The following is a 25680-nucleotide window of genomic DNA, read 5'->3' on the forward strand; positions in this document are numbered from 1 at the left end:
GTTAATATTTAGATATGTTTATAATTATGATTAAGTAATTGTACCTGTTAAAACATCATTCTTTTTTTTATTGCCTTCTGTTAGTTTATAAGATTTAGGGTTTTGATTTGCTACTGTAACTTTTATGTCAGATGTTTTTAATATATTTTATTTTATTCTAATTAATTCTTAACACTATGCATGTGAAAATTGGCTCTAGGGATGCGAGATTGTGCTGGCTATTGAAGGAAAATCATGAAAACTCACCCAAGAACCCTATAGTCGATCGACTCAATATAGAGCCAATTGGCTCTACGTTGAGCCAATCAGCTCTTCATGTAGAACCGATCGGCTGTTCAAGCCAGACTCTTGTATTTTTTATGTGCTTTCGGTCTCTGTATAGTTTTAAGTCTTTTTTCTTTTTGCAATCATAGTTGTAGGCGGGTTGTAATAATGAGGATTTTTCTTCCTGCTTTATTTTGTTTATTTTTTGTTCATTGTATGTTAATTAAATACATGATTATGTGATTGATTAACTAATATGGGCCATATAGACTTAGGATTGCAAGGCAAGTTCTAGAAGCAAAGCCAAGTACAATGCACACTCAAACAAGAAATATAAAGAGCATATGTATAATGAATGCTTAAAATGGCTCAAAATCTCACATTTGAAGTGTGGCATTAATTGCAATTGGTTCTCAACATCATTAACTGAGTCATCACTTAAGAAACACATGCATATGACATAATCAACATTCTAAGTTAAAATTTGACAACTCGAGAAATAATTAAGTAACACCGGTTTAACCCGACAGAGTTGATATATTAAACACCAGTAATTATTTTCCAAGGACAATGAACAACAAAGAAAAGTAACTGCAATTCTAAAAATCAAATCGTCAATTAGCTTAAAAATATCATAACTCAAGTGCATAAAAATATAGTATCCTAACATCATAACAATATATATCATCATCGATAGCCATCTCAGACACATCCAAAAGTCACAAGAAAGAGAAAGAAACATACGGTTTACCCACCCCACACTTGAAAAACATACTGTTTTGAGTGTAAAATGAAGTGGGTAACCCGTATGGGAAGTACAAATAAGAGAAGCAAAAGCAATAATATCCAAGTACATAAAATGTACGAAAAATAAAGTAAATAGACACAAAAATGAAAGAATATCTAGTGGAGACTGCCCTGATCATCCACCAAGGCTGGTGGAGTGAAAATCGGTGCTTCCTCGGTAGGAGCTATGCTAGTAGTCAATGGAGGGTGCTGAGTGGCAACTGAAGCTGGTGGGGTGAAAATCGGTGTGTCCTCGGCATGAGCTGTGCTAGTAGTCGGTGGACGGTCCTGAGTGGCAGTTGAAGATGGTGGAGGCTGGGTCGTATCTGAGAAACAACCGCTGAGGTCCAGGTCAATATCACCCATGTCATCAAAGAATCGCTGCACTCCATCATCCCTGCCGGAATCGGCCATCCGCTGGAGCTGAGCAGCCATCTGATCGGCCTGTGTAACCTATCTCTCGAGGCCCTCCAAATGCTACTGCAGTACCTCGTTAAAACCCTAGAGCTGCACTCTGGTCTCCTACTGGAACTGCCTGAACTCAGTAAAGTGCTGCTGTTGAAGGTCTGAAATCCTGTCTAAGCAATCTGCAAGAGCACCTTTCGAGCAATGGAAGTGCTGGCAGTGTATGAAGATGAAGCACCAGGAGAGGGGGCAAAAGCACGCGCCGGGTCAGGTACATCTCCTAGTTTGAGCTCTAGTATGTCTACAGCTGGGTTCTATGGTACTCTAGCTCTGGCCTCCCTAGCCTCTCGCAGGATCCGGCTAGAATTAGGTGGACCTAACATGTTGTATAGTATGATGTGATGAATATAACTATGCTTCATTTATAGGGAATAGGCCATTAATTAATAAAATTGAAAGTAGGGTTACACAATTAAGGAAGTTGGCTTCCAGATCCATCTGTAGATGTAGCGATTCTTCCTTACGGAATCTAGTACGCCACTCAATTAGAAAGTGTCCCAGTGATTTATCCAGGCGACGACTCCCTCTCTCCGTGCTAGGCTTCGTGACTAGTTAACATGTTTCCAATTAGGTTGAAAAGCCTTATAATGTCGTTGTTGCTAGATACACCTAGGTCTGGCCCGAAACTACTGCCTACACCTAACTAAGACTTCGACCTTCCATACTTTCATAAGATTCAGAAAGAACAACAATTTTCAGCATTGGATTTTTTGAAATTTTCTTGATATCTAGATTCAGAAATTCAATGCTTATAAGCAGGCTTCAGTAAAGTCGAAAAAGCTTATCCGATATTTATGGAATAGCGTGTCCTTAGCTTTCAGGGGCTAATGATGACATCTAATTTTAACGTATCCCATATCTATCGAGATAGGGATAGGTTTAAGTCTGGTAAAGATCTTGAAGGATTTGGATCTTCAAAGAGACTTTATAAATGAGAAACGGTTTAAGTAAGTCTTAAAAAATACTAGAGTTACACTAAGCATCATTATTTGCTATTATTGATGAATTGAGGAGTTTAAAAGCATATCAAGAGACAATAATTAGTCATCTATATATATTACAAGCTCATCATTAACAAAGTATGATTTTATACACTTTCTAATTAGAGTAATCACTTTCTAAGTTCAGTGTACTTCTTTAATACTGACTTAAGCATCAGAGGCTTCTCTATACCAAAAGTACAAATTCTTTGAGGCTATTTTCTGTCTTGACAGAAGGATTTCGCTATGTTAAAGATCTATCCTTTCAACATTATTATTTTAAATATTACTAATAATCATATTATATATTGTAATAAAAAGATTACTTTGCATTGCATAATTAATTACATCACACACAATCATCCTCTATCAAACATAATCAATTTCAATGCAATGATTACTGTATTACAGTTTTTATTATATTGCATTATTTATTATATCACACTCAATTATATCAAACTCGATTATGCTCTCCCAAATAGAAGCTTATCTTTTATGTGAAGGTTGAACCGGTGCCACTCTTCACGTGGTGATGCTATTGAGCTTCTCTTATTATGCTTCTCAACAGAAAAATTGGATGCTATGTTCAAATTTGATACACTATATTCCCATTTATCATCAGGACGTACAGTCGAGGGCAACACGATATGATTTGATTTATGTCTTGCCTTTCAGAGCTCGAGCTGCTTGTACTTTCACTCTTTTGTCTCGATATGCAAAGCCAAGGACAACATCCTGCAATTTGCTTTTCATCTTCTAAGGCACCATCTAGCTCAAAATTAACATCCATCTGATCATATTTCCAGCGTATAGGCTTCATATCGACATTCCACCCGGAACAATATACAGACAAGGATCGAAGGTGGATAAATTTGTTTCTTGCTTGACCTTGTGCCTGGAAAATTTTATTGAGTTTCGAGAGGGTGATGGTATCAGCAATTCGTATCACCAATTTTCGAAGACTAGGCAACGTGGTGAGATCCTCTAAATTAGCAACTGGTGCAGGAAAATTCACTAATGTTTGCAGGTCCTTCAGGTTAGCCAATCTTAGACTTTTGGTTTTAGCGCCAGAACGTCGTGGAAGATACAAATGTCTCAACCTTTCCAGCTTCCAAATAACGTCAGGTATTTCCTCTGCTGAGTCATAAGGATCCAGATTCAGGGTTAACAAGTATCTAAAATTGCCAATAGATGGAAGCCTCCCAACCCAAGCAGAATTAACATTCAGAAGCCGTAAATGGATTAGATTTTTTATGTTTCTGGGTATGGCAAAACCTTGAACCCCTTCAAGATCGAAAACTCTGAGCAACTTGAAGTTATCAACCATGGATTCTATAAATGGCTGACTTATGCCACTAGCTCCATCCAATGAAAAACCCAGGATTGACCTGTATGAAGAATATTGGACATTGACTTTCCCGTTGAAGTTGTTCAAATGAACAGCAATTCTACGAATTCTGTGAGGTGCTATTGCCTCATTTGTCACGAACGAGTTATTTCTAAAATTGAGATTTATAATTCGGAAAAAGTCCTTATCTTTAGCCTTTGACAAACACATATCAAGCATCAGATCGTGCATATGACAAATTCCAATTCTTCCAGTTGGATCCCTTTTTTCCACTTGAACCATGTACCTCTGCACCAGCTCGAGCAAGTACCGATATGCAACATCCTCCAGTACTTCATTTTCTTCTAAAACTGATGATAATATGATGCCTTCAGCTACCCATAAATTGATTACTCGTTCAACGGAGATATCACTGTCATATGGGAAAAGGCCTAAATAAAGAAAACATGGCTTCAAGTGCCGTGGCAAGTAGTCATAGCTTAAAGCTAGCACATCAATAATCAGTTCTCCTCTATCATCTTGCCTTCTCTTCAGATGCGATTTTAGATTTTCGTGCACCTCGTTCCAATCGTCATTTGCCTGCAAAATACCTACAAGCACAACTATGGCCAATGGCAAACCTTTACACTGCCTTACCATATCCTCCGCTAGCATTTCCTTGCGCGTATCACCAATTAAATCTGTGAATAAACAGTACCGAAAAACTTCATTCTAAATACTTTTATTTTTTATTTTTTCTTAAAACAGAACATATTATTTTACACTTTTATACTAATGATCTATTTTTTATATATAACTATTAGAAGAAGCTAAGAATGTCTTGCATATAAATGTAGTTAAATTTCATAACACATCCAAATAAGTTAGACATTATATCAAATTTTGAGTTAAATATTTTTAGGCATAATACTATATATATATATACATATAATTTTAATTTCTCATAAAGAAAATCTGTTTTACTGTTGATTGTTTCTAAATTAATTAGGCATTTAATAACTTAATTTTAATTACATAACTTTAATTGGATTTCAATTGATAAGTAGCTAAGAAGATAATAATTAACAAAGAGAAATGTAATGTATCAATTTCATATTAATGTAGTAACTAAGGAAAATTAAAATTAAATAATTGAAACGAATAAATAGACATTTTACAAAATCAAACTAAATATAAAGTTAAGTAACTATTTGTATCATTATTTATCTAAGAAAAATAAGATTTTAAATTATAATAATAAGTTTCAAACTTTTACTTTGCAAGAAGAATTAAAATGTGGATATATATATATATATATATATAATTTTGAAATACAAATTTTTTTCATATGTGTTGTTGTATTATAAATTTTTATGTTAACATCTATATTTATTTTTGATACATGAAATTTAAACTTGTGATTTTTTTAATTAATTTATTAATTAAATATTCATTCTAGAAAATAGCCTTATAACTTTACTTTTAATATTATCTTAATCAATAAATTAGTTCCTAATTAGACAATGATTCTAATTCTAAAAAAAATAATATTTTATATCATATTTTTAATATTATACTAATTAATAAGTTAGCTTCCTGATTATCCATATACATTCTGAGACATATAATTTTTTTGATATATCTTACTATTTTGAAGATTTTTATTTTGATATATATACTTAATTTTGACATATGAGATTTAAACTTATGTGTAATTTTATTGTTCTAATTAAATAATATTTTGATTCTAGAAAATAGCATTATAATTTTACTTTTAATATTATCTTATTAATAAATTAGTTTTCTATTTATAAAATGATTCTAATTTCAAAATATAACATTTCAAATTATCTTTTTAATATTATATTAATTAATAAGTTAGTTTTCTAATTATCTATATAAATAAATATATATATATATATATATATATATATTTTTTTAAATTCTGAGACATAAAACTTTTGTGACATGTCTTACTATTTTGAAGATTTTTATTTTAATACGTGTACTTATTTTTGACACATGAAAAGCTTATGTTTAATTTTATAATTTTTTTATTAATTTATTAATTAAGAAGTTACATTCTAATTAAACAAAAATTCTAATTATAGAAAATAAAAGTACAATTATATTTTTAATATTATATTAACTAATAAATTAGTTTCTTAATTAGACAATAATCCTAATACTAGAAAATAAGATTTGAAATTATATTTTTAATATTATTTTAACTAATAATTTAATTCTCTAATTATATAATAATTTATAATCTTTACAATATCAATTATATTTACAATATTAATTTATATAATACTAAAACTAATTATATATTTTAAAGATTTTGCATTATTAGACTAATAAAATCTAAAATACTAGAAACTTTTAAGAAAGTCTCTAAAAATATGTATTATATTACTATTTTTTAAAATGTTATAGTCAAAAATCTATTAAGTCTTTTTCATAAATTTGATTTTTATTATTAGAATAAAAATAAAAATAAAGGTCATACAAAGCATAGATAAACGACTAATTTAAATAAATTTCATCCACTTGTAAGGATGAGCAACGGTTATTTTGGTTCGATTTTGACCAAAACCAAATAATCAAATTTTATAATTTTATAAATTGAACATAAGGTTCGAATCGATTCAGTAAATAAACTTGAGATTTCTTATTTTTTTATAATTTAAACTATAAATATTTTTATTGAGTAAATAAATATATATATATATATATATATAAATATAATATTTATTCAACGTAAAAAATGATAAAAAGTATTTTAACATATATGAATAAATATATTTTTATAGTTAAATATATTATCTTTTAAAATACCTAAATAAATATAATATATGCTTATATATAAATTTCAATTGGTTCGATAATAATCATGATTTTTAAATAAAAATCGAACTGAACTAAGATATCATTCAATTTAACCAATTTTAAATCATATTGAACCAAATTTTAGAAATACTCAAGCCAACTTGAACTAATCAATTCGATTTGCTTTTTCGATTTCGATTCGGTTTTGCTCACCCCTACCAATCCTACTCTTGATCTAATTCACTTATGATTCTTCTAAAAAATGATATGTAAGTTTTATATATTTGATATATCATTTATAATATATTTGAATTGTCCACCAACCACTTCTCATAGATATTGATGGTAAAAGAGCCAAACTTGAAAAGGGATAATTTACAAATTTAATATCTTAATTTTTAAATTTTTTTATTTTAATATTTGAATCATTCTTTTATTTAATTAAGTGTCTTAACGTACTATTATATATATATTATGATATCTCTTACAGATTTTACATGTTAAACTAATAATTTAACTAATTTATATATAAAATGACTTAAATATTCGTACTCATTATTACTTACAATTTTTTCTATTTTTTCTTTTTCTTATTTTTTATCTACTTTCTATCTTTTATTAAACTTCTTTTAGCACTAAAAAATTAAAAATATTACATTAGTTTTTATATATAATCTCATCTTTATTTTTAGAAAGTATCTTTTTTAAGAAAATTTAATATTTTCTTCTTTTTTATTATTTTTTGAGATGAAAGAATATATATTCTTTTTAGGTAAATACAATAAAATTTTAAAAATAAAAAAGAGCATTTAATTAAAAATTACTATTTTTTCTTTTAATTTTTAATAAATAAATAATTTTTAAAAAAAATATTGCTCAAAATGGATGGGAAAAATGTGATATTGCTTTAAATGAAAATATATAAGCCAATTCACTTTTCAAAATAAGACTTATAAAACATTGTTAAAAATATTATATTAAACATTTTAGCAGATTTTAACATTTAATTAAATAAAAAATAGTTTAAACCAAAATAAAAAAAATAAAAAAGTTAAAGGAAAATATTTATAATTTTATCCTTTGATAAATCGCTTGGTTTCAAGAATTATATTAAATATAATCATTATTATTATGAAAGTTTATGCAAAAATGTTTGTTGATCGAATCCGGTAGATAAAGGAGGATCACCTGATGAGATTTTCTTCTGAAACAGTTTCCAGCTATCAGCCTCATCCAGAATTTGTGGTTCAAAGACGAACCCTCTAGAATGTACGGATATCGCTAGTTCTTTGCTGCGAGAGGTGAGTAGTATCATGCTTTCAGTAGTCTGCAGCGGGAACGCAGGACTAAGACATTTCCAATCAGCAATCTCCCAGATGTCGTCAAGTACAACCAAACACTTTTGCGATCCTAGTTGGCCATAAACCACCTTAGCTAGCCCCTCATCTTTCATTTCCGCAATCTCCTCTCTCTTCTTTTTATCAGGAGAAGTAAGTTTAAATAAAATCTTTTCCCAAATTTCCCGTTTCTTACATTCTTGAGATACATATACCCATATGCAGAATGTAAAGTGGTTTTTCACTGAGAGATGATGGTATACCTGTTTTGCGAGTGTAGTTTTTCCCAAACCGCCCATCCCGCATATGGAAACTACTGGGCATTCATTTGAATTGCTCACCAATTTCTCTACCAAATTATCAGTGTCTTTCTCCAATCCAACAACATCAAGTTCGGGAATATGAGAATAACTTTTCAGCAACTGTCTTCTATTAGGATCAGATGATTTCACCATCCCGACTAAATTGTTTACCCCGTAATTTTCTAAGTTCTTTTTCAACTTGGAAATCCGTAAAGTGAGTGCGTCCACATCTGATTTGAGCTTGTACCGCAATATTGGATTGATGTTACCGCCAATCGTTGATTGTCTCTCCAATGCAAAAGTCTCGATACAGTCCTCAGCATCACAAACAACATCTTTAATCATTGAATTACATAGCCGTACTCTTTCATCATAATCTTCTTTTGCTTCTGCGTCCTTCAAGAAGGCCTGCAGTAATTCTAGTTCAGTCTTCATCTCTTCGACATTTTCGTGGACGTTGATTAGGGATTGAGTTTCGTCTAAGAGAAAATCAGCAATTCTTTCCAAACAGAAAGACACAGCGGCATCTACCATTCTTGCCTTTTCTTTTAGGTTCACAAATGGTGCTGATTAGGTGATGGAGATGGTCTGATTTGTCCTCCAACTACTGTGTTATGCTCTCTAAGGTTTGCTACTCTCAAAGTACAGAACTAACAAGGGCTTGGGTTCTTCTCCATGTGTTGACCTTAGAGTTTGGTGGCAATGAAAAGCTTGAGTTGATAAATGGCAAAATCTCTTGTTGTAATTAGCAAATCTCCAGGCTTTAGCAAAGAGGACTAATAGTGGAAAAATTAACTAGAAGGGAAAGGATCTATGAGATAAGTCTCAGCTCATTAAAACAGCTGAGGCATGACTTTTCTATTTATAACGAATACATGTAATGGTTGCCCTAAGCTACAACCAATCAAAACAAAACATTTGTACATGGATAAAGGGCTAGAGTATCAGCATAGGATCATAAGCCCAGTAATTGCTAGTAGAAAGTTATTACATCATGCCATTAAAGTAATGTCTTGTCTATATTTACTATAAGGGGGAACAACCTGCAGTTTGCTCTTGGTATTTGTCTTTTACTGCTCCAACACTCCCTTTTAAACTTGAGAGTATTAAGGGTCTTTGAACCATACCAAGTTTGCTCCTTAAGTATCGAAAGTGATTGTGTGAGAGAGATTTCGTCAAACAATCTGCTACTTGATCATGAGAGGGAACATACCTCACTTCAAGTTGCTTAGCGAGAACTTTCTCCCTCATAAAGTGAGCATCAATTTCGATGTGCTTTGTTCTAGCATGATAAACAGGATTGAGTGCAAGTGAGCCTGCACTCATGTTGTCACACCAAATAATTAGTATTGTTTTGCACATAAGATTTAGCTCTTGTAAGAGACTTTCTGTTTAGGAAATTGCATAACCTACTCTAGACAATGCCCTGTATTCAAATTCTACACTAGAGAGGAAGACTATAGATTGTTTCTTTGAGGACCATGACACTAGAGTATCAACTAGATAAAAATAATACCCATTGTTGACTTTTTGTCATCTTTGCTACATGCCCAGTCAGCATCAGAAAAGGCTTGCAGAATCAGTTGTCTACTGTAAGATTTGATATGAAGCCCCATTTCTTTAGTTCCCTAAAGGTATCTTTGGATTCTCTTAATCTTTTATTAATCCACAATTGTGGGATGTTGAATATGTTGACTGAGTTTGTTCATAATGTAGGCAATATCTGGTCTGGATTACACAAATATTGAGGACTAACAATAGTACTCCTCAATATATAGGATTCTTGAGAGACTCACTTTCACCATCATTTAACTGCTTCCTTGTAATTGCTGGAGTTGGACATGCTTTAATGTTACTCATTTCTGCCTTTTTCAAAATTTCTTCTATATACCTTGTTCGTGTCAAATACATCCTTGTCTCATCTCTCTTAACTTCAACACCTAAGAAGTGATGAAGCTATCCTATATCTTTAAGAGTAAATAGGTTGTGTAGTCTTTTAATAAATTGCTGCACTGAACTTGAGCTACTACATGTAACAATTATGTCATCCATTATAAGGTAGGGTTACAGTATAATACTAATATATTTCATTCCTGGTGAGGACACCTATTTTTAGTTATGGACACACAAGGCCAAAACATGTGTGTCGAGCGTGCTCCTGTAGAAATTTCTCGATTTCGAAATGCATAGGTACCTCAGTCATAGATAGGCCCGAAAGAGAAGGGGCTGAGCGAGAAAGATGCCTCGGGGATCCCTTGGTTGTACGAGCATGGAAAGGTAAGACAGACCACGGCGTAAGAGATAGAAAGTCGCCTCGTCTATGATCTCGTCGTCTCCCCCGATTACTCGAAGATGCACGCACGAATAAAGGGCCATGCGCTCAGTGTCGACTTCATGGCATGTGGGATCTTTGAAGGTCCCAAGACTATTATCGCTGGCTTAAATGAGGCCACGCTTTTGGTCTTCGATGATTGCACCAAGGAGAGATGCATCGCTGCATACCTTCTAGCCAAGAAGGTATACTGGTTAAAGGGGGAAATAAGTATTTTTATTAAAGGCAAATCACATAATATACCTAGTTATTTTTATCTCTTTTGTATAATCCATCAAAGAGAAGCAAATGAAAGGCTTTCATAAAAATTCTTGTAGAATCGAGAATGAAATTTTCATTTTGTACATTGCACATCATGAATTAGTAACTGCATCCAATCTCAAAAAGATCCCTCTATATTCGAAATATGCTTTTCTAGGAGCATTACGATCTGCAGCTCAAATCGTCTCTTACAAAGTCTCTATTGGTCTTATTCTTATTGTGCCCCTTGTGAGTGTTTCTGGATCCGCGAAGGCAATCGCTCGGATGTTGTCCAGAGGTACCATACTTGGAGTTTTTAAAACCCTACTTGACTAGAGTTTCTCTTAGTTTTTCGTACTAGGCCCTTGGTGCCTATTTCAAGCAATACAAGCCCTTGTTTAATCTACATACATGATTAGGTTTAAGCTTCTCAATGAATCCACTAGGTTGCTGGATATACACTACCTCTTGTAATCTTCCATTCAAGAATGCATTATTAATGTCAAGCTACCTAACAATCCAATTTCTTGAGAAAACAATAGTGAGAATTATTCTCATAGTAGAGGCTTTAATGACAGGACTAAAAGTCTCATAAAAATCAATTCCTAGAGTCTATGTAAATCCTTTTGCCACTAACTTGGCTTTACATCTTTGAAAAGTTCCATCCTTATTGAACTTTGCTTTGGAGACCTATTTATTGCCCACTAAGTTACATGATAGAGAATATGGCACCAAGTCCTAAGTCTTATTTCTTACTAGTGCATTTATTTCTTCTTTCATGGCATTTAGCCAGGGCTTCGAGCTTATAGCTTCTCTAATGGATGTTGGCTCCATAGGCATAAAACTAGAGGCAGCTAGCATTTGGTAATATGCAAGGAGCTTCTTAGGTTTAAATACTCCAAGCTTGGACCTGGTGAACACATGGTGCCTTTGCAATTATTATGGCCAAATTCAAGAGTAGTTCTAGGTTTAGGAGTTGGTGAGTGACTTTCTGCTATTTGACTAGGTTCATTAGGAGCAACAACATGTTCATGTTCATGTTCCCTTATAGACTGCATGTCCCCAATCTTTCCCCTTTCATCAAACACTCTTTTGGGCCCATATTCTTATTGAAACTAATACATGGAGTGAGGTGAAGAGAACTCAGCAGCATAAGATATTGACCTTGGGGAAGCCTGAGATGATGCAGCACCAACTGAGGGAGTAAGAGTGTGGGATGAAGTAGTGACATATGAGGAAGGTTGATTTGAAGGAAAGGTGGGAAACCAATAAAGTGTGCTGATGCTGGTAAGATTTTTAAGAGCTTTAGTATTAAGAAAACCATTTATCAAAGGAGATTCCAGCTCAATAAAGATAATATGTCTAGTAATATATATTCTGCCAGTTGCGCTGATGCATTTATAGCCTTTGGGTGAATACCATTATACCCTGAGAATACACACTTTATTGTGTGAAATTGAAACTTGTGACTTTGATAAGGCTTGAGACAAGGAAAACAACTACAACTAAAAGTTTTTAGTGTTTGATAGTCAGGTTGTCTTTTAAACATAATGGCTAGTAGTGTTTGACCTTTTAAGGTAGGTGTAGGGAGTCTGTTGATCAAATAGACAGAGGTTTGGAAGGCTTCTACTTAATATTTGAGTGGCATTTGAGCTTGAGCTAACAAAGTCAGGCCAGTTTCAACAATATGCTTGTGTTTCCTCCCAGCTCTATGATAGGTCACAAATAGTTATATTTATTGTGTTTAATTCCCTTGCGATTTGGTTAAATAATGTACTTAATTATGGAAATTCTGTTTATTCTGACTTATGTGATGAAATATCAAGGATGGAGTAAAATCCATCCTAAAGACATGTTTTAAGTCATCATTTGTCAAAAACCAAGTCTTTTGGAGGAAGTGCAGAAATCTGCACAGAAGATCACTGTCGACAAGGTGTGACCATGCTTTACAGCCCATGAGCTCTGCAGAAATCTGTGCAGAAGACTATTGTCAACAAGGCGTGACCACGCCTTGTGTCCCATAAGCTTCGAAATTTTTAGAGATTAATTTGTGGTGGACCTATCCCTAATTAATTTCCTTTATTTTTAGAAGTATTAGATTAATAGAACTTTCTTCCATGTATTTAGAGTTTTAATTTATTTAGATCACTCTTAATCTTATCCTTCCTTATAGGGATAAGATTAAATAGGAAGCATATTTTTTTTTGATAAGAATTCTACTATTAGGGTTTAGGGTTCTACTTCCTATATAAGGACGGCTGGAAGTACTTTTATTCATTCATATTCTTATTCTTCTCCTATTCTCTACAATTCTTATGAATTCTTACTCCACTATGAGTGGCTAAGTTTTTAGTTTCTAATTCAAGAGTGAATAAATTCCAATTGTCATTTTGTGAGGCTTTATGCTTAACAGAATTCTTCTTTAATTCAAGTATTCTTTATTTCTTGTTCTTATTATTTATGAATTATTGATATTGATTGAACTGACGGCTCAACTTTGATATTGATTTTTCTATTGCTAAACTTTGAGTTTGTGATCCGTAATTGTCATGAACGATTGACACAAGTAGCAAGGAGCTGACTCGTGTGTGTGTGATTACAGCTTATTCAAATTACATAGCTTGCATGATAGGCTCTAGGAAAATAAAGAAACAAGGTTAATTCAATTATAGTTATCTCAATTAATTAATGTTGGTTTAGTCATTCTCATTATTCTTAATGCTATCATTACGTTTATATGGAACGTTATCATGCCCAGTTGACTAATGGTGAGTTTTGATTTGGATGTTGGGTTTGAGTCAATTATATTAGGAGAATTATACTTATTACGGCTCTTTCGAATAAGTAGACTAAGTACTTGAATAGAAGAATTGATATTTTAGCCTATGATCATGATTACAATTGGATGGAATTAGCACTCTTGAATTGGAAATTTGTTAAGATTGATTTTTATTTACTTTAATATTCAGCCTTCATTATTTTCTGCTTATTTATAATTTTGATTCAAACATTCAAAATTCCCCCTTTTTATTTTACTTTGAGAAGCTATCCACATTGGTTCCCTTGGGATTCGACCTGATTTCACTATTTCTACAAGTTAGTTTAAGAAAATCAGTAATTTATTTTGAAGGGCTTTGACAACCTGTTCAAATTTGGCGCTATTGCCGGGGAACCTATTTTAAGTTTCTCATTGATTAATTTATTTGTTTATGACTCGTTCTTCTCAAGATATTGATTTGCAGTTTAATCCTGAAATTGAGAAGACAACGCGTCGATTAAGAAAGGAGACTAGACAAAGAAAAAGTTGTCTCATAGAGGAGTTGGAAATAGATTTGGCTATTGGTGACAAGTCTATTTTTCAAGAAGTTACAGAAAACATGGCGTACAGACCTCTCAAAGAGCTAGCTGCACTGGATTTAAATCAACAACCTTTATGCATTACATTTCTCAATATTGCAGTTGATTTCGAATTAAAATCCGGTTTAATTCACTTACTCCCTTCTTTTCGTGGATGTGCAGGTGAAGATCCTCATAAACATTTGAAAGAATTCCATATTGTATGCTCCGGAATGAAGCCACATGGTGTGACAGAAGAGCAAATAAATCTTAGAGCTTTTCCATTTTCTTTGAAGGATAAAGCAAAAGATTGGCTCTATTATCTACCCTCCGGCTCAATAACAACATGGAATGAGATGAAAAGATTGTTCTTAGACAAGTTCTTCCCTGCAACAAGAGCTACCAATATCAGGAAAGAAATTTGTGGAATAACACAGTTCACTGGAGAAACATTGTATGAATATTGGGAAAGGTTCAAGCAACTGTGTGCTAAATGCCCACATTATCAAATCTCTCCGCAACTCCTAATCCAATACTCCTATGAAGGATTATTGCCATTGAATAGGAGCATGATTGATACAGCAAGTGGTGGAGCTTTGGTAGACAAGACACCTGAAGAAGCCAAGCAATTGATTTCAAACATGGCTGAGAATTCTCAGCAATTTGGTACAAGGGCTGATGGAGCTACAAGGCGAGTTAATGAGGTAAGCACTAAAAATCTTGAAAATCAAATTTCTGATTTAACTGCTTTAGTTCGTCAAATGGCTGTAGGGCAATTGCAAATGGCAAAAGTTTGTGAAATATGTTCGGTCCAAGGACATCCTATCGATATGTGCCCAACGTTGCAACAAGACTCTATACAAGAGGCTAATGCTCTAGGCGGTTTACTGGTCAACCTCAAAGGAAGTATGACCCTTTTTCCAATCATTATAATCCTGGATGGAGAGATCACCCGAATTTGAGCTATGGGAACCAAGGAGGACAACAAAAGTATCCTTCCTAGAATTTCAATAGACAACCTCAAGCTTCAAATTTCAGGTATATCCTTGGAAGATATTGTTAAAAATCTTGCTAACAATAATCTTTAATTTTGACAGGAAACAAGGTCAAGCATTCAGAATTTAGGCAATCAAATAACTCAATTGGCTACGTCAGTTAGTAAATTGGAAGCCCAAAATTCTGGAAAACTACCTTCACAACCAAAAATAAATCCAAAGGAGAATGTTAGTGCAATTTCTCTAAGAAGTGGAAAGGAGATTCATTCAGGCTCGATTCCACTTAAGGAAAGTGAACTTAGCAAGAAAAGTGAAGAAGAAGCTTCTTCCAAAGCATCACGTAGGGTAAAATTTGATCCTCCCCTATCTCTTTCATCTCATACTCCATTGCCTCATTTTCCTAGCAGATTAGCAAAACCAAAAGAAGATGAGCAAGAAAAGGAGATCTTGGATACATTTAGGAAGGTAGAGATAAATATCCCACTATTGGATGCTATCAAATAAATTCCTAAATATGAAAAATTCTTGAAGGAATTGTGCACCAGCAAAAGAAGAATGAAGGAAAAGGAGAAAGTAGTGGTAAGTAGGAATGTGTCGGCAATCTTGCAAAAGAATATGCTAAAAAAATGCAAAGATCCAGGTATGTTTTCATTACCTTGTGTTATTGGTAATACTAAAATTGAGCGTGCCATATTAGATTTGGGAGCTTCTATTAATGTCATGCCATTTTCTATTTATCAATATTTAAAACTAAATGACTTGCAAAAAACTGGTGTAGTGATTCAATTAGCTGATCGTTCTTTTATTCATCCCCTTGGAGTTGTTGAAGATGTTTTGGTGTAGGTTAATGAGCTCATATTTCCTGTCAACTTTTACATTTTGGAAATGGATGGTAATTCTTCATCAAAATCAGCTTCGATTTTGTTAGGACGGCCATTCATGAAAACTGCCAAGATAAAGATTAATGTAGATGAGGGTACTCTCTCCGTAGAATTTGATGGAGAGATTGTTAAATTTAATATTTTCAATGCAATTAAATACCCTAATGATGTACATTCTCTTTGCCATATTGATGGAATTGATCAAATTGTGCAAGAAGTTTTTGCAGAAGAAAGTGTTGGTGATGAGCAGGAATTATATGAAAATTCTAATTTTGAAGGAAATGATTATGAGATTGGTGAAGAAGAATTATTCTCAACAACAATATCTGAACCCACAAATCTCAATACTGAAATCTCTAATACTAATGACAAGATGTTACCTTCAATTATGCAGGCACCAAAATTAGAGCTGAAAGCCTTACTGGATCACCTAAAATACGTATATTTAGGTGATAAGGAAACATTGTCTGTTATCATCTCAAAAGGACTAACAATGAAACAAGAAGGAAGATTGATTGGAGCTTTGAAGGAATACAAGGTTGCAATTGGTTGGACGTTGGCTGACATAAAAGGCATTAGTCCATCAATTTGCATGCACAGGAATTTGCTAGAGGATGATGCTAAACCATCAAGGGAATCACAAAGGAGACTAAACCCAACCATGAAAGAAGTTGTCATGAAAGAGATACTCAAGCTGTTAGATGTAAGTATAATCTACCCAATCTCAGATAGCAAATGGGTAAGTCCAATTCATGTTATCCCCAAGAAAACTGGAATGACTATGGTAAGGAATTTAAACAATGAACTTGTACCAATGCATGTGCAAAATGGTTGGAGAATGTGTATAGATTTTAGGAAGCTTAATTAAGTAACTAGAAAAGATCATTTTCCCCTACCTTTCATTGATCAAATGTTAGAACGATTGGCGGGCAAATCTTTCTTTTATTTTCTTGATGGCTTTTCAGGATTCTATCAAATTCCTATCGCACAGGAAGATCAAGAAAAAACAACATTCACTTGTCCTTTTGGAACCTATGCTTATAGGCGAATGCCTTTTGGCCTCTATAATGCTCCAGGTACGTTCCAAAGATGCAGGATGAGTATTTTTTCTAAATATATTGAGAAATGCATTGAAGTGTTTATGGATGACTTTACTTGTGTATGGGGATTCATTTGATGAATGCTTAGAAAATTTAACCAAAGTTTTAAGGAGATGTGTAGAGACAAACTTGGTTTTCAATTACAAGAAATGTCATTTTATGGTCACCCAAGGCATTGTTTTAGGGCATGTGGTCTCCTCTAAGGGTATAGAGGCTGATAAGGCAAAAGTAGACATAATTACAAACTTACCATACCCTACCAATGTTAGGGAAGTGCATTCTTTTCTAGGACATGCAGATTTTATCATAGATTTATCAAGGATTTCTCCAAGATCACTTTGCCATTGACAAATTTACTGCAAAAAGAAGTTCAATTCAAGTTTGGGAAAGAATGCAGAGAGGCGTTTGTAAAACTCAAAGATTTGTTAACAAGCATGCCTATTATTCAACTACCTAGATGGGATTTACCTTTTGAAATCATGTGCGATGCAAGCAATTATGCAGTGGGAGCAGTTCTAGGGTAGCGGATTGAGAAGAAAAGTCATGTCATCTATTATGCTTCCAAGACGTTAAATTCCGCACAATGCAATTACTCCACGACAGAAAAGGAGCTTTTATCAATTGTCTTTGCTTTGGATAAATTTTGATCTTATGTGCTTGGTTCTAAAGTTATTGTGTATTCTGATCATGCAGCTTTGAAGTATCTTTTAGCAAAGAAAGAATCAAAACCAAGGCTAATTTGGTGGATTTTGCTTCTTCAAGAATTTAACTTGAACATCAAAGATAGAAAAGGAGTGGAAAATTTGGTTGCGGACCATTTGAGTAGATTGATAAGGGAAGAAGATGACCTACCTTTCTATGACAACTTTCCTGATGAACATTTGTTCCAACTCAAGGGTATGATTCCTTGGTACGCAGACATGGTAAATTACTTAGTCACAAGAAATCTACCTTATTGTCTTAGTAAGTCTAGGAAGGCAAAGATAAAGAGTGAGTCTAAGTATTATGCTTGGGATGAGCCCTTCTTAAGGAAATTTTGTTCCAATCAAGTGATTAGGAGATGTGTGCCTGAAAATGAATTCCAATCTATTTTAACCTTTAGCCATGATTATGCATGTGGAGGACACTTTGGACCTAGACAAACCGCTAGGAAAATCTTAGATTGTGGTTTATATTAGGAAACTTTGTTTAAAGATGCATATCAATTTTGCAAAAGTTGTGAGAGATGTCAAAAAGTGGGGGATCGATTTTATGGGTCCTCTACCCTCTTCTTGTGGTTTTTCATATATACTTTTGGCTGTAGATTATGTATCAAAATGGGTGGAAGCTAAAGCCACCAGAACTGATGCTTCTCAAGCTGTTGTAGGTTTTATCAAGGCTAACATCTTTAACAGGTTTGGAATTCCAAGCGCAATCGTCAGTGACCAAGGAACTCATTTTTGCAATAGATCGGTTACAGCTTTGATGAAGAAGTACAGAGTAAATCACAGAACAGCCACCGCATATCATCCTCAAACCAATGGACAAGCCGAAGTTTCCAATAGAGAAGTTAAATCCATCTTGGAAAAAATTGTGAATCCAGGAAAAAAGGATTGGAGCCTTCGTTTAGATGATGCTCTTTGGGCATACCGCACAACTTACAAAACTCCCATAGGAATGTCCCCTTATCGGATAGACTTCGGAAAAGCATGTCACTTGCCGGTAGAAATTGAGCATAAGGCCTATTGGGCAGTTTGGCAATGCAACATGAACATGGATAAAGCTGGAATGTCAAGGCTACTACAATTGCAAGAATTAGAGGAGTTGTGATTATATGCCTATGAGAATTCAAGAATTTACAAAGAGAAGTCCAAATTACTCCACGACAATATTCTTATTAGGAAACAATTTAAGATTTGTCAAAAAGTATTGTTATATAATTCTCGATTGAAGCTTATGCCTGGTAAGTTTCGTTCTCGATGGCTCGGTCCATTTGTTGTTACTAATGTGTTCTCCTATGGTGCAGTGGAAATTAAAAGCTTGGATTTGAATAAAATCTTCAAAGTAAATGGTCATAGATTGAAAATCCTCCAAGAGGGTGAAATTGTTCAATGTCTCGATAATTTTCCCCTGGATTACCCTACTTATCTGGATGACTGAAACGTTTCCTCACTCCGTCGAGCAAAACGATGTTAAACGAATTGCGCTATTGGGAGGCAACCTAAATGTTTTCTTTATTTTTTATACTTTTTATTTTCTTTTCTTTCACTTAATTTATTTTATTTTCTAATATTCTTTTTTTTTAATGAAGTTCAAATTTTTTTGGCAGGAGGCAAATCTGGATAAGGCGTGACCACGCCTTGTTCCCAAACATCTTCTGTTCTGTTTTATATATATAAAAAAAAAATATGCTATTACTTTTACAGAAGCTCACTTCTTACAAGGCATGACCACACCTTGTTTCAAGCCGTCTTCTGTTTTGTTTTGAAAAAATGCACCTCAAGATTACAGAAGCTCGCTTCTTATAAGGCGTGACCACGCCTTGTTTCAAGCCGTCTTCTGTTTCGTTTTGAAAAACTGCACCTCAAGATTATAGAAGCTCGCTTCTTATAAGGCGTGACCACGCCTTGTTTCAAGCTGTCTTCTATTTCATTTTGAAAAACTGCACCTCAAGATTACAGAAGCTCGCTTCTTATAAGGCGTGACCACGCCTTGTTTCAAGCCATCTTCTGTTTTGACTTCATTTTTTTTTACAAGAGCTACCTTCTTATAAGGCATGACCACGCCTTATTTCACATCATCTTCTATTCTGTTTTGACATACATTTCATTTTTTTACAGAAGCTCGCTCTTTACAAGGCGTGACCACGCCTTACTTCACACAATCTTCTGTCCATTTATTATTATTTATTTTATTTTATTTTATTGTTTTTTATTTCAAAAAAAAAAGAAAGAAAAAAGAAAGAAAAAGAAAGAGACAGTGAGAAGGTTTCCCAACAATCACTATTGCTTCCCTTTGTTTTTTCTTTGCAGCAACAGCCACTATTCACTTCTGCCTCCTCCGCCCGAACACAAACATCCACCGATCATGGTACGCCTTAAGACTACCGCTCGAAAGAGAACCTCCACCCGTCGGCGAAGTAAAGGGACATCCTCCAATCCCGGCGACACGACTGCCATACCTCAACCAAAACATAGCAAAGCAGACTACCCTTCAGACACGACTACCGTTCCTTAACCCTACCGTAACAAAGTAGATCCACCTACGGAAACGACAACAGTACCTCAAGAGTCTAATGCGATAGTCTCGCCCAACATCGATAAAACCACAGCCCACGTAAGAGTTCATCCGGAAATAACAAAGAACCGCCTAACGAAAAACACATTTAGGCGAACTCGCCTAGGGAAAGGGAAAGCTGTCCTACCACCATCGGAAGACAAACTGACTGGATTTTTGAAATTCACTACCAAAGCCCGGAAGGACAGGTACGCTGATGTACGAATGCGAGCAATTTACCCAGGTAAGTATGTCGACACTCATTCTCTTGAAAAACTGGATATAAAACAAGATTTTGATCCTTTGATAGCTAGTATGTGGTGGAAAACCTTAGTGACTGTTAGATACCCCACATTTGTTGAATTGATTAGAGAATTCTACACAACCTTTCAGTTTGAAACACCAGAGAATTTCACATTTGATAGTCCTGGAGTTGTGAAATATCGACTCATAGGCAATGAATTTAAGCAATCCATCACTGAATTCAATTTGGCCCTAGGATTTATTGACACTGAATTTTCTCTAAACAATCAATACAGGAGCTCTGCCTTAGATTTTGTTGATAATTTTGATCAGGCAAAACTTTGGAAGACCATGTCTTCTGACCCAATGCATTACGATCCTAACAACTCCAAAGGTGGGTATCTTAATAAACCTGAATGGGTTTACATGCAACGATTTTTAGCATTCAGCTTTTCTGGCAGAAAAGACACAGCAAATGTATGTACAAAAGCTGAACATTATTTTATTTGGTCCATGTTGCATAATAACACATCAATTTGGGTTTTTGGTTGGCTTCACAGTTCAAATTTATGCTGACTTGTAAAAAGCATTTATGTTTAGGCTTTTTAATTACTCATTTGGTTGTTCGCCTTCAATTGCTTGATCTCAATAATACTAACTTACATATTGCTTATGAGATGGAACCATTGGACATTGCCTGCTTGATGATTGTGGAGCATAATGGGGTGTACTCTTTCCAAAAGCCTTCTCCGCACGGTCAAGGTGATCCTCTAAGATCTAGGAAACGATCTTGCCCAATGAGTAGTCTTCGTGATCTAGAGGATTCCACTGGACCAGATTTTGAAGCTCGATTGGACAAGGTGGAACGAAAAATTTCAAAGATGGAGAGAAATTTAGAAGCCTTGATGAAACACTGGGGAGTTCAGCCCCCCTGCCCACCATCACCATAGACTACTCCATCCAAGTGGCTCATAGAACAGGGGAGTACCACATCTCTTTTCATTTATTTTGAGAGCCATTTTCTTTTTGATACATCGAGGACAATGTATAGTATAGGTGTGGGGGAGGATAATCACATGATCTCTTTTTGAAAACATCTTTTTATGCTTACAATTAGGTATGCTTTAATTCATATGTGCTACTTTTTCTTTTGCAACCTTGAGTTTTATTTTGATAACCTGGAATACCATGTAAGTTAGAAATACATTTTTGGTTTGAATTTCAATGCATGAAAGGGGATAAGCATGATTAGTGTTTCTTTAAAACTATCTGAAGGTATCTCATTAGTTTATTGATTGAAAAATGCACAAGACTTGATACAAATGTAAACATTCAAGTGAGCTTGTGAGCCTTAGAACAGTTCATTATATTTTGCTCTGATTGTTTTTTATGAATGTTATCAAACTAGTATGATTATTCTAGAACTTTCTTCTGAATTCATGTTGAGACCACGTTTTTGGATTGATGCTTTAATATGATAAAGGCAATTAGGATTAACCTATTCTTAGACTCTTAAAAGACCTACCTTGTTGATTTTCCTTTTAGTCGGCCATTTTTTTTCTAGAACTTGCTTCTAAATTCATGTGAAGACCACATTTTTGGATTGATACTTTAATATGATAAGGACAATTAGGATTAACCTATTCTTAGACTCTTAAAAGACCTACCTTGTTGATTTTCCTTTTAGTCAGCCACTTTTATTCTAGAACTTACTTCTGAATTCATGTTGGGACCACATTTTTGGATTGATGCTTTAATATGATAAGGGCAATTAGGATTAGCCTATTCTTAGACTCTTAAAAGACCTACCTTGTTGATTTTTCTTTTAGTCAGCCACTTTGAGCCTATTTTCTTTTCTCTTGTTTTTAACACATGTTGTTTAACCCAAGACCTTTTCTTTGCTACCTCTATTTTTCTACCCTTGTTAAGACAAGAAAGGAAGTGTTGCATGGTACAAATGAAACAGAGACAAAAGAAATAGAGACAAAACAAACAAAAAAAGAAAAAGAATGAAACAAAAAAAGAAAGGAAAAGGAAGAAAATGAGGAAAAGAAAGTTGATATCTATTCCTTTCATGAAGAGGAGAATTGAAGAAGTATTCATCAAATATACTGAATTAAATTATTACTCCTCACAAGTTCTCATATAAAATATGGGAATAAATATCAAATTTTGATCGAAATTTTTTGTAGTATGTTTCATGGATGTGACATAAGTTATCATGCAAGAATCTAATCCTTTTGTCTTGATTATGAAATATTTCAATTTTTCCTTTTATCATACCCTTTCCTAAGCCCCATTACAACCCTTGTAAAGTCCCTTTGATTTTTTGCATCTAATTCATGTGTAATGGTGGAGACTTGATTGATTAGCAAGCTTATGGTAATAACATGCTATGTTTTGATTCTGAGAGCAAATGCACCCTAAACACTTTGAGAGTATTGAGTGAAACCATGTGAAGGTGTTAAGTCTCGTTGCTTTGATTTTGATGAATTATTAAGATACCTGTTCTTTTTACAAAATTTATCCTATGAGTGCTAATCTCTTGATTGTCATTATTATTCAGCTCATTAATGTATGTTTAACTTATTTGGTATTTGAGGAGATTAAAATAGATGAAAGGAAGGTTAAAAGGAGAATTGGTATGTTGAATTGAGGTATGCTTGAGGACAAGCATAAATTAGGTGTGGAGAAATTTGAAAGGTCACAAATAGTTATATTTATTGTATTTAATTCCCTTGTGATTTGGTTGAATAATGTACTTAATTATGAAAATTTTATTTGTTCTGACTTAGGTAATGAAATATCAAGGATGGAGCAAAATCCAGCCTAAAAACATGTTTTAAGTTATCATTTATAAAAAACCAAGTCTTTTGGAGAAGGTGCAGAAATCTACACAGAAGATCACTGTCGACAAGGCGTGACCACGCCTTACAGCCCATGAGCTCTGCAGAAATCTGTGCAGAAGACTATTGTCAATAAGGCATGACCACGCCTTGCGTCCCATGAGCTGCTAAAAGATGTGAAAGAGAGCTTCAAAATTTTCAGAGATTAATTTGTGGTGGACCTATCCTTAGTTAATTTCCTTAATTTTTGGAAGTGTTAGATTAATAGAACTTTCTTCCATATATTTAGGGTTTTAATTTATTTAGATCACTCTTAATCTTATCCTTTTTTATAGGGATAAGATTAAATAGGAAGCATATTTCTTTTTTATAAGAATTCTACTATTAGGGTTTAGGGTTTTACTTCCTATATAAGGATGGTTGGAAGTACTTTTATTCATTCATATTCTTATTCTTCTCCTATTCTCTACAATTCTTGTGAATTCTTACTCCACTATGAGTGGCTAAGTATTTAGTTTCTAATTCAAGAGTGAATAAATTCCAATTGTGATTTTGTGAGGCTTTATGCTTAACAGAATTCTTCTTTAATTCAAGTATTCTTTATTTCTTGTTCTTATTATTGATGAATTATTAATATTGATTGAACTGACAACTCAACTTTGATATTGATTTTTCTATTGCTAAACTTTGAGTTTGTGATCCGTAATTGTCATGAACGATTGACACAAGTAGCAAGGAGCTGGCTCATGTGTGTGTGATTATGGCTTATTCGAATTACATAGCTTGCATGATAGGCTCTAGGGAAATAAAGAAACAAGCTTAATTCAATTGCAGTTATCTCAATTAATTAATGTTGGAACGCTATCATGCTTAGTTGACTAATGGTGAGTTTTGATTTGGATGTTGGGTTTGAGTCAATTTTATTAGGGGAATTATACTTATTACAGCTTTTTAAAATAAGTAGACTAAGTACTTGAATAGAAGAATTGATATTTTAGCCTATGATCATGATTATAATTGGATGGAATTAGCACTCTTGAATTGGAAATTTGTTAAGATTGATTTTTATTTACTTTAATATTCAGCCTTCATTATTTTCTACTTATTTATAATTTTGATTCAAACATTCAAAATCCCCCCCTTTTTATTTTACTTTAAGAAGCTATCCACATTGGCTCCCTTGGGATTCGACCTAGTTTCACTATTTCTACAAGTTAGTTTAGGAAAATCAGTAATTTATTTTGAAAGGCTTCGACAACCTGTTCACTCTACCATTTTGAGCAGAAGTGAAGGAACAAGAGTGTCTAAAGGCTATTCCTTATTGTTTTACATAATTATTGAACCTCTGATATTCCCCTCCCATATCAGATTGAATACATTTAATTTTCTAGTCAAGTTCATTGTCAATAAGTTTTTAGATTTGTATAAAGGCACTCAATGCATCAGACTTGTTTTTAAGAGGGAAAATCCAAAAATACCTACTGAAATCATCAATGAAACTGATAGAGGGAAAATCCAAAAATATCTACTGAAATCATCAATGAAACTGATGTAATAGTAGAAGCTAGAAGTTGACATAATTGAGGATTGTCTCCATAAGTCTATGTGTATGAGCTTAAGAGATTTCGAGGCATGTGAAACGGAAGAAATAAAAGGAAGCAAATTGGATTTACTAAACTGACAAGCATCACAAAAGCTTTGATTATCATTGATATTAATTGTTTGATTACAAGCTTCCAAGACTAAACTTAGTACTCTATTTGAGGGATGGCTCTAACCTCCTATGCCAAACCTCTTTAGAAAAATTTAAAGACCTTAGAGACTCTTTACTAGTAGAGCTTCCTAATTGAGAAGAATAACAATTGAGTTTAGACATAGGACCTAATTTATTTGAGGCAGCTTTGATTGAAGTAGAAGAGATTGATGTTTGGTTGGGTAGTTGAAGTTGGTGCAAACCATCTTTAAGCCTCCCCTTGAGCAGCAACATTCCTATTGCCTTGTCCTTCAAAACACAACCAAGGTCATCAAATTTAGCAGAAATATTGTTACATGTAGCAAATTGTGATACACTAAGTAGATTCTTTTTTATTGCTGGAACATGCAACAAATTTTTTAATAATAAGACTTTGTTATTCAAAGTGTGCAGTAAGGAATCACCAATA

The 25680-nt window shown here is 33.7% G+C and overlaps 1 protein-coding gene and 1 pseudogene across 1 annotated transcript; one reads left to right on the top strand and one right to left on the bottom strand.

Moving 5' to 3' along the window:
- Positions 1 to 2586: 2586 nt before the first annotated feature.
- On the bottom strand, positions 2587 to 9153 carry LOC8289188 (probable disease resistance RPP8-like protein 2). Its single transcript, XM_002512119.4, has 2 exons — positions 7840 to 9153; positions 2587 to 4523 (listed from the first exon to the last, which is right to left on the bottom strand). The coding sequence occupies exons 1-2, from the start codon at positions 8822 to 8824 to the stop codon at positions 3082 to 3084; spliced, it is 2427 nt and encodes an 808-aa protein (XP_002512165.2). The 5' UTR covers positions 8825 to 9153; the 3' UTR covers positions 2587 to 3081.
- Positions 9154 to 10642: 1489 nt separating this feature from the next.
- On the top strand, positions 10643 to 20449 carry LOC112533714 (annotated as a pseudogene).
- The last annotated feature ends 5231 nt before the right edge of the window (positions 20450 to 25680 follow it).

The sequence above is a fragment of the Ricinus communis genome, chromosome 6 (assembly GCF_019578655.1).
Source record: "Ricinus communis isolate WT05 ecotype wild-type chromosome 6, ASM1957865v1, whole genome shotgun sequence".
NCBI classification, from domain to species: Eukaryota; Viridiplantae; Streptophyta; class Magnoliopsida; order Malpighiales; family Euphorbiaceae; genus Ricinus; species Ricinus communis.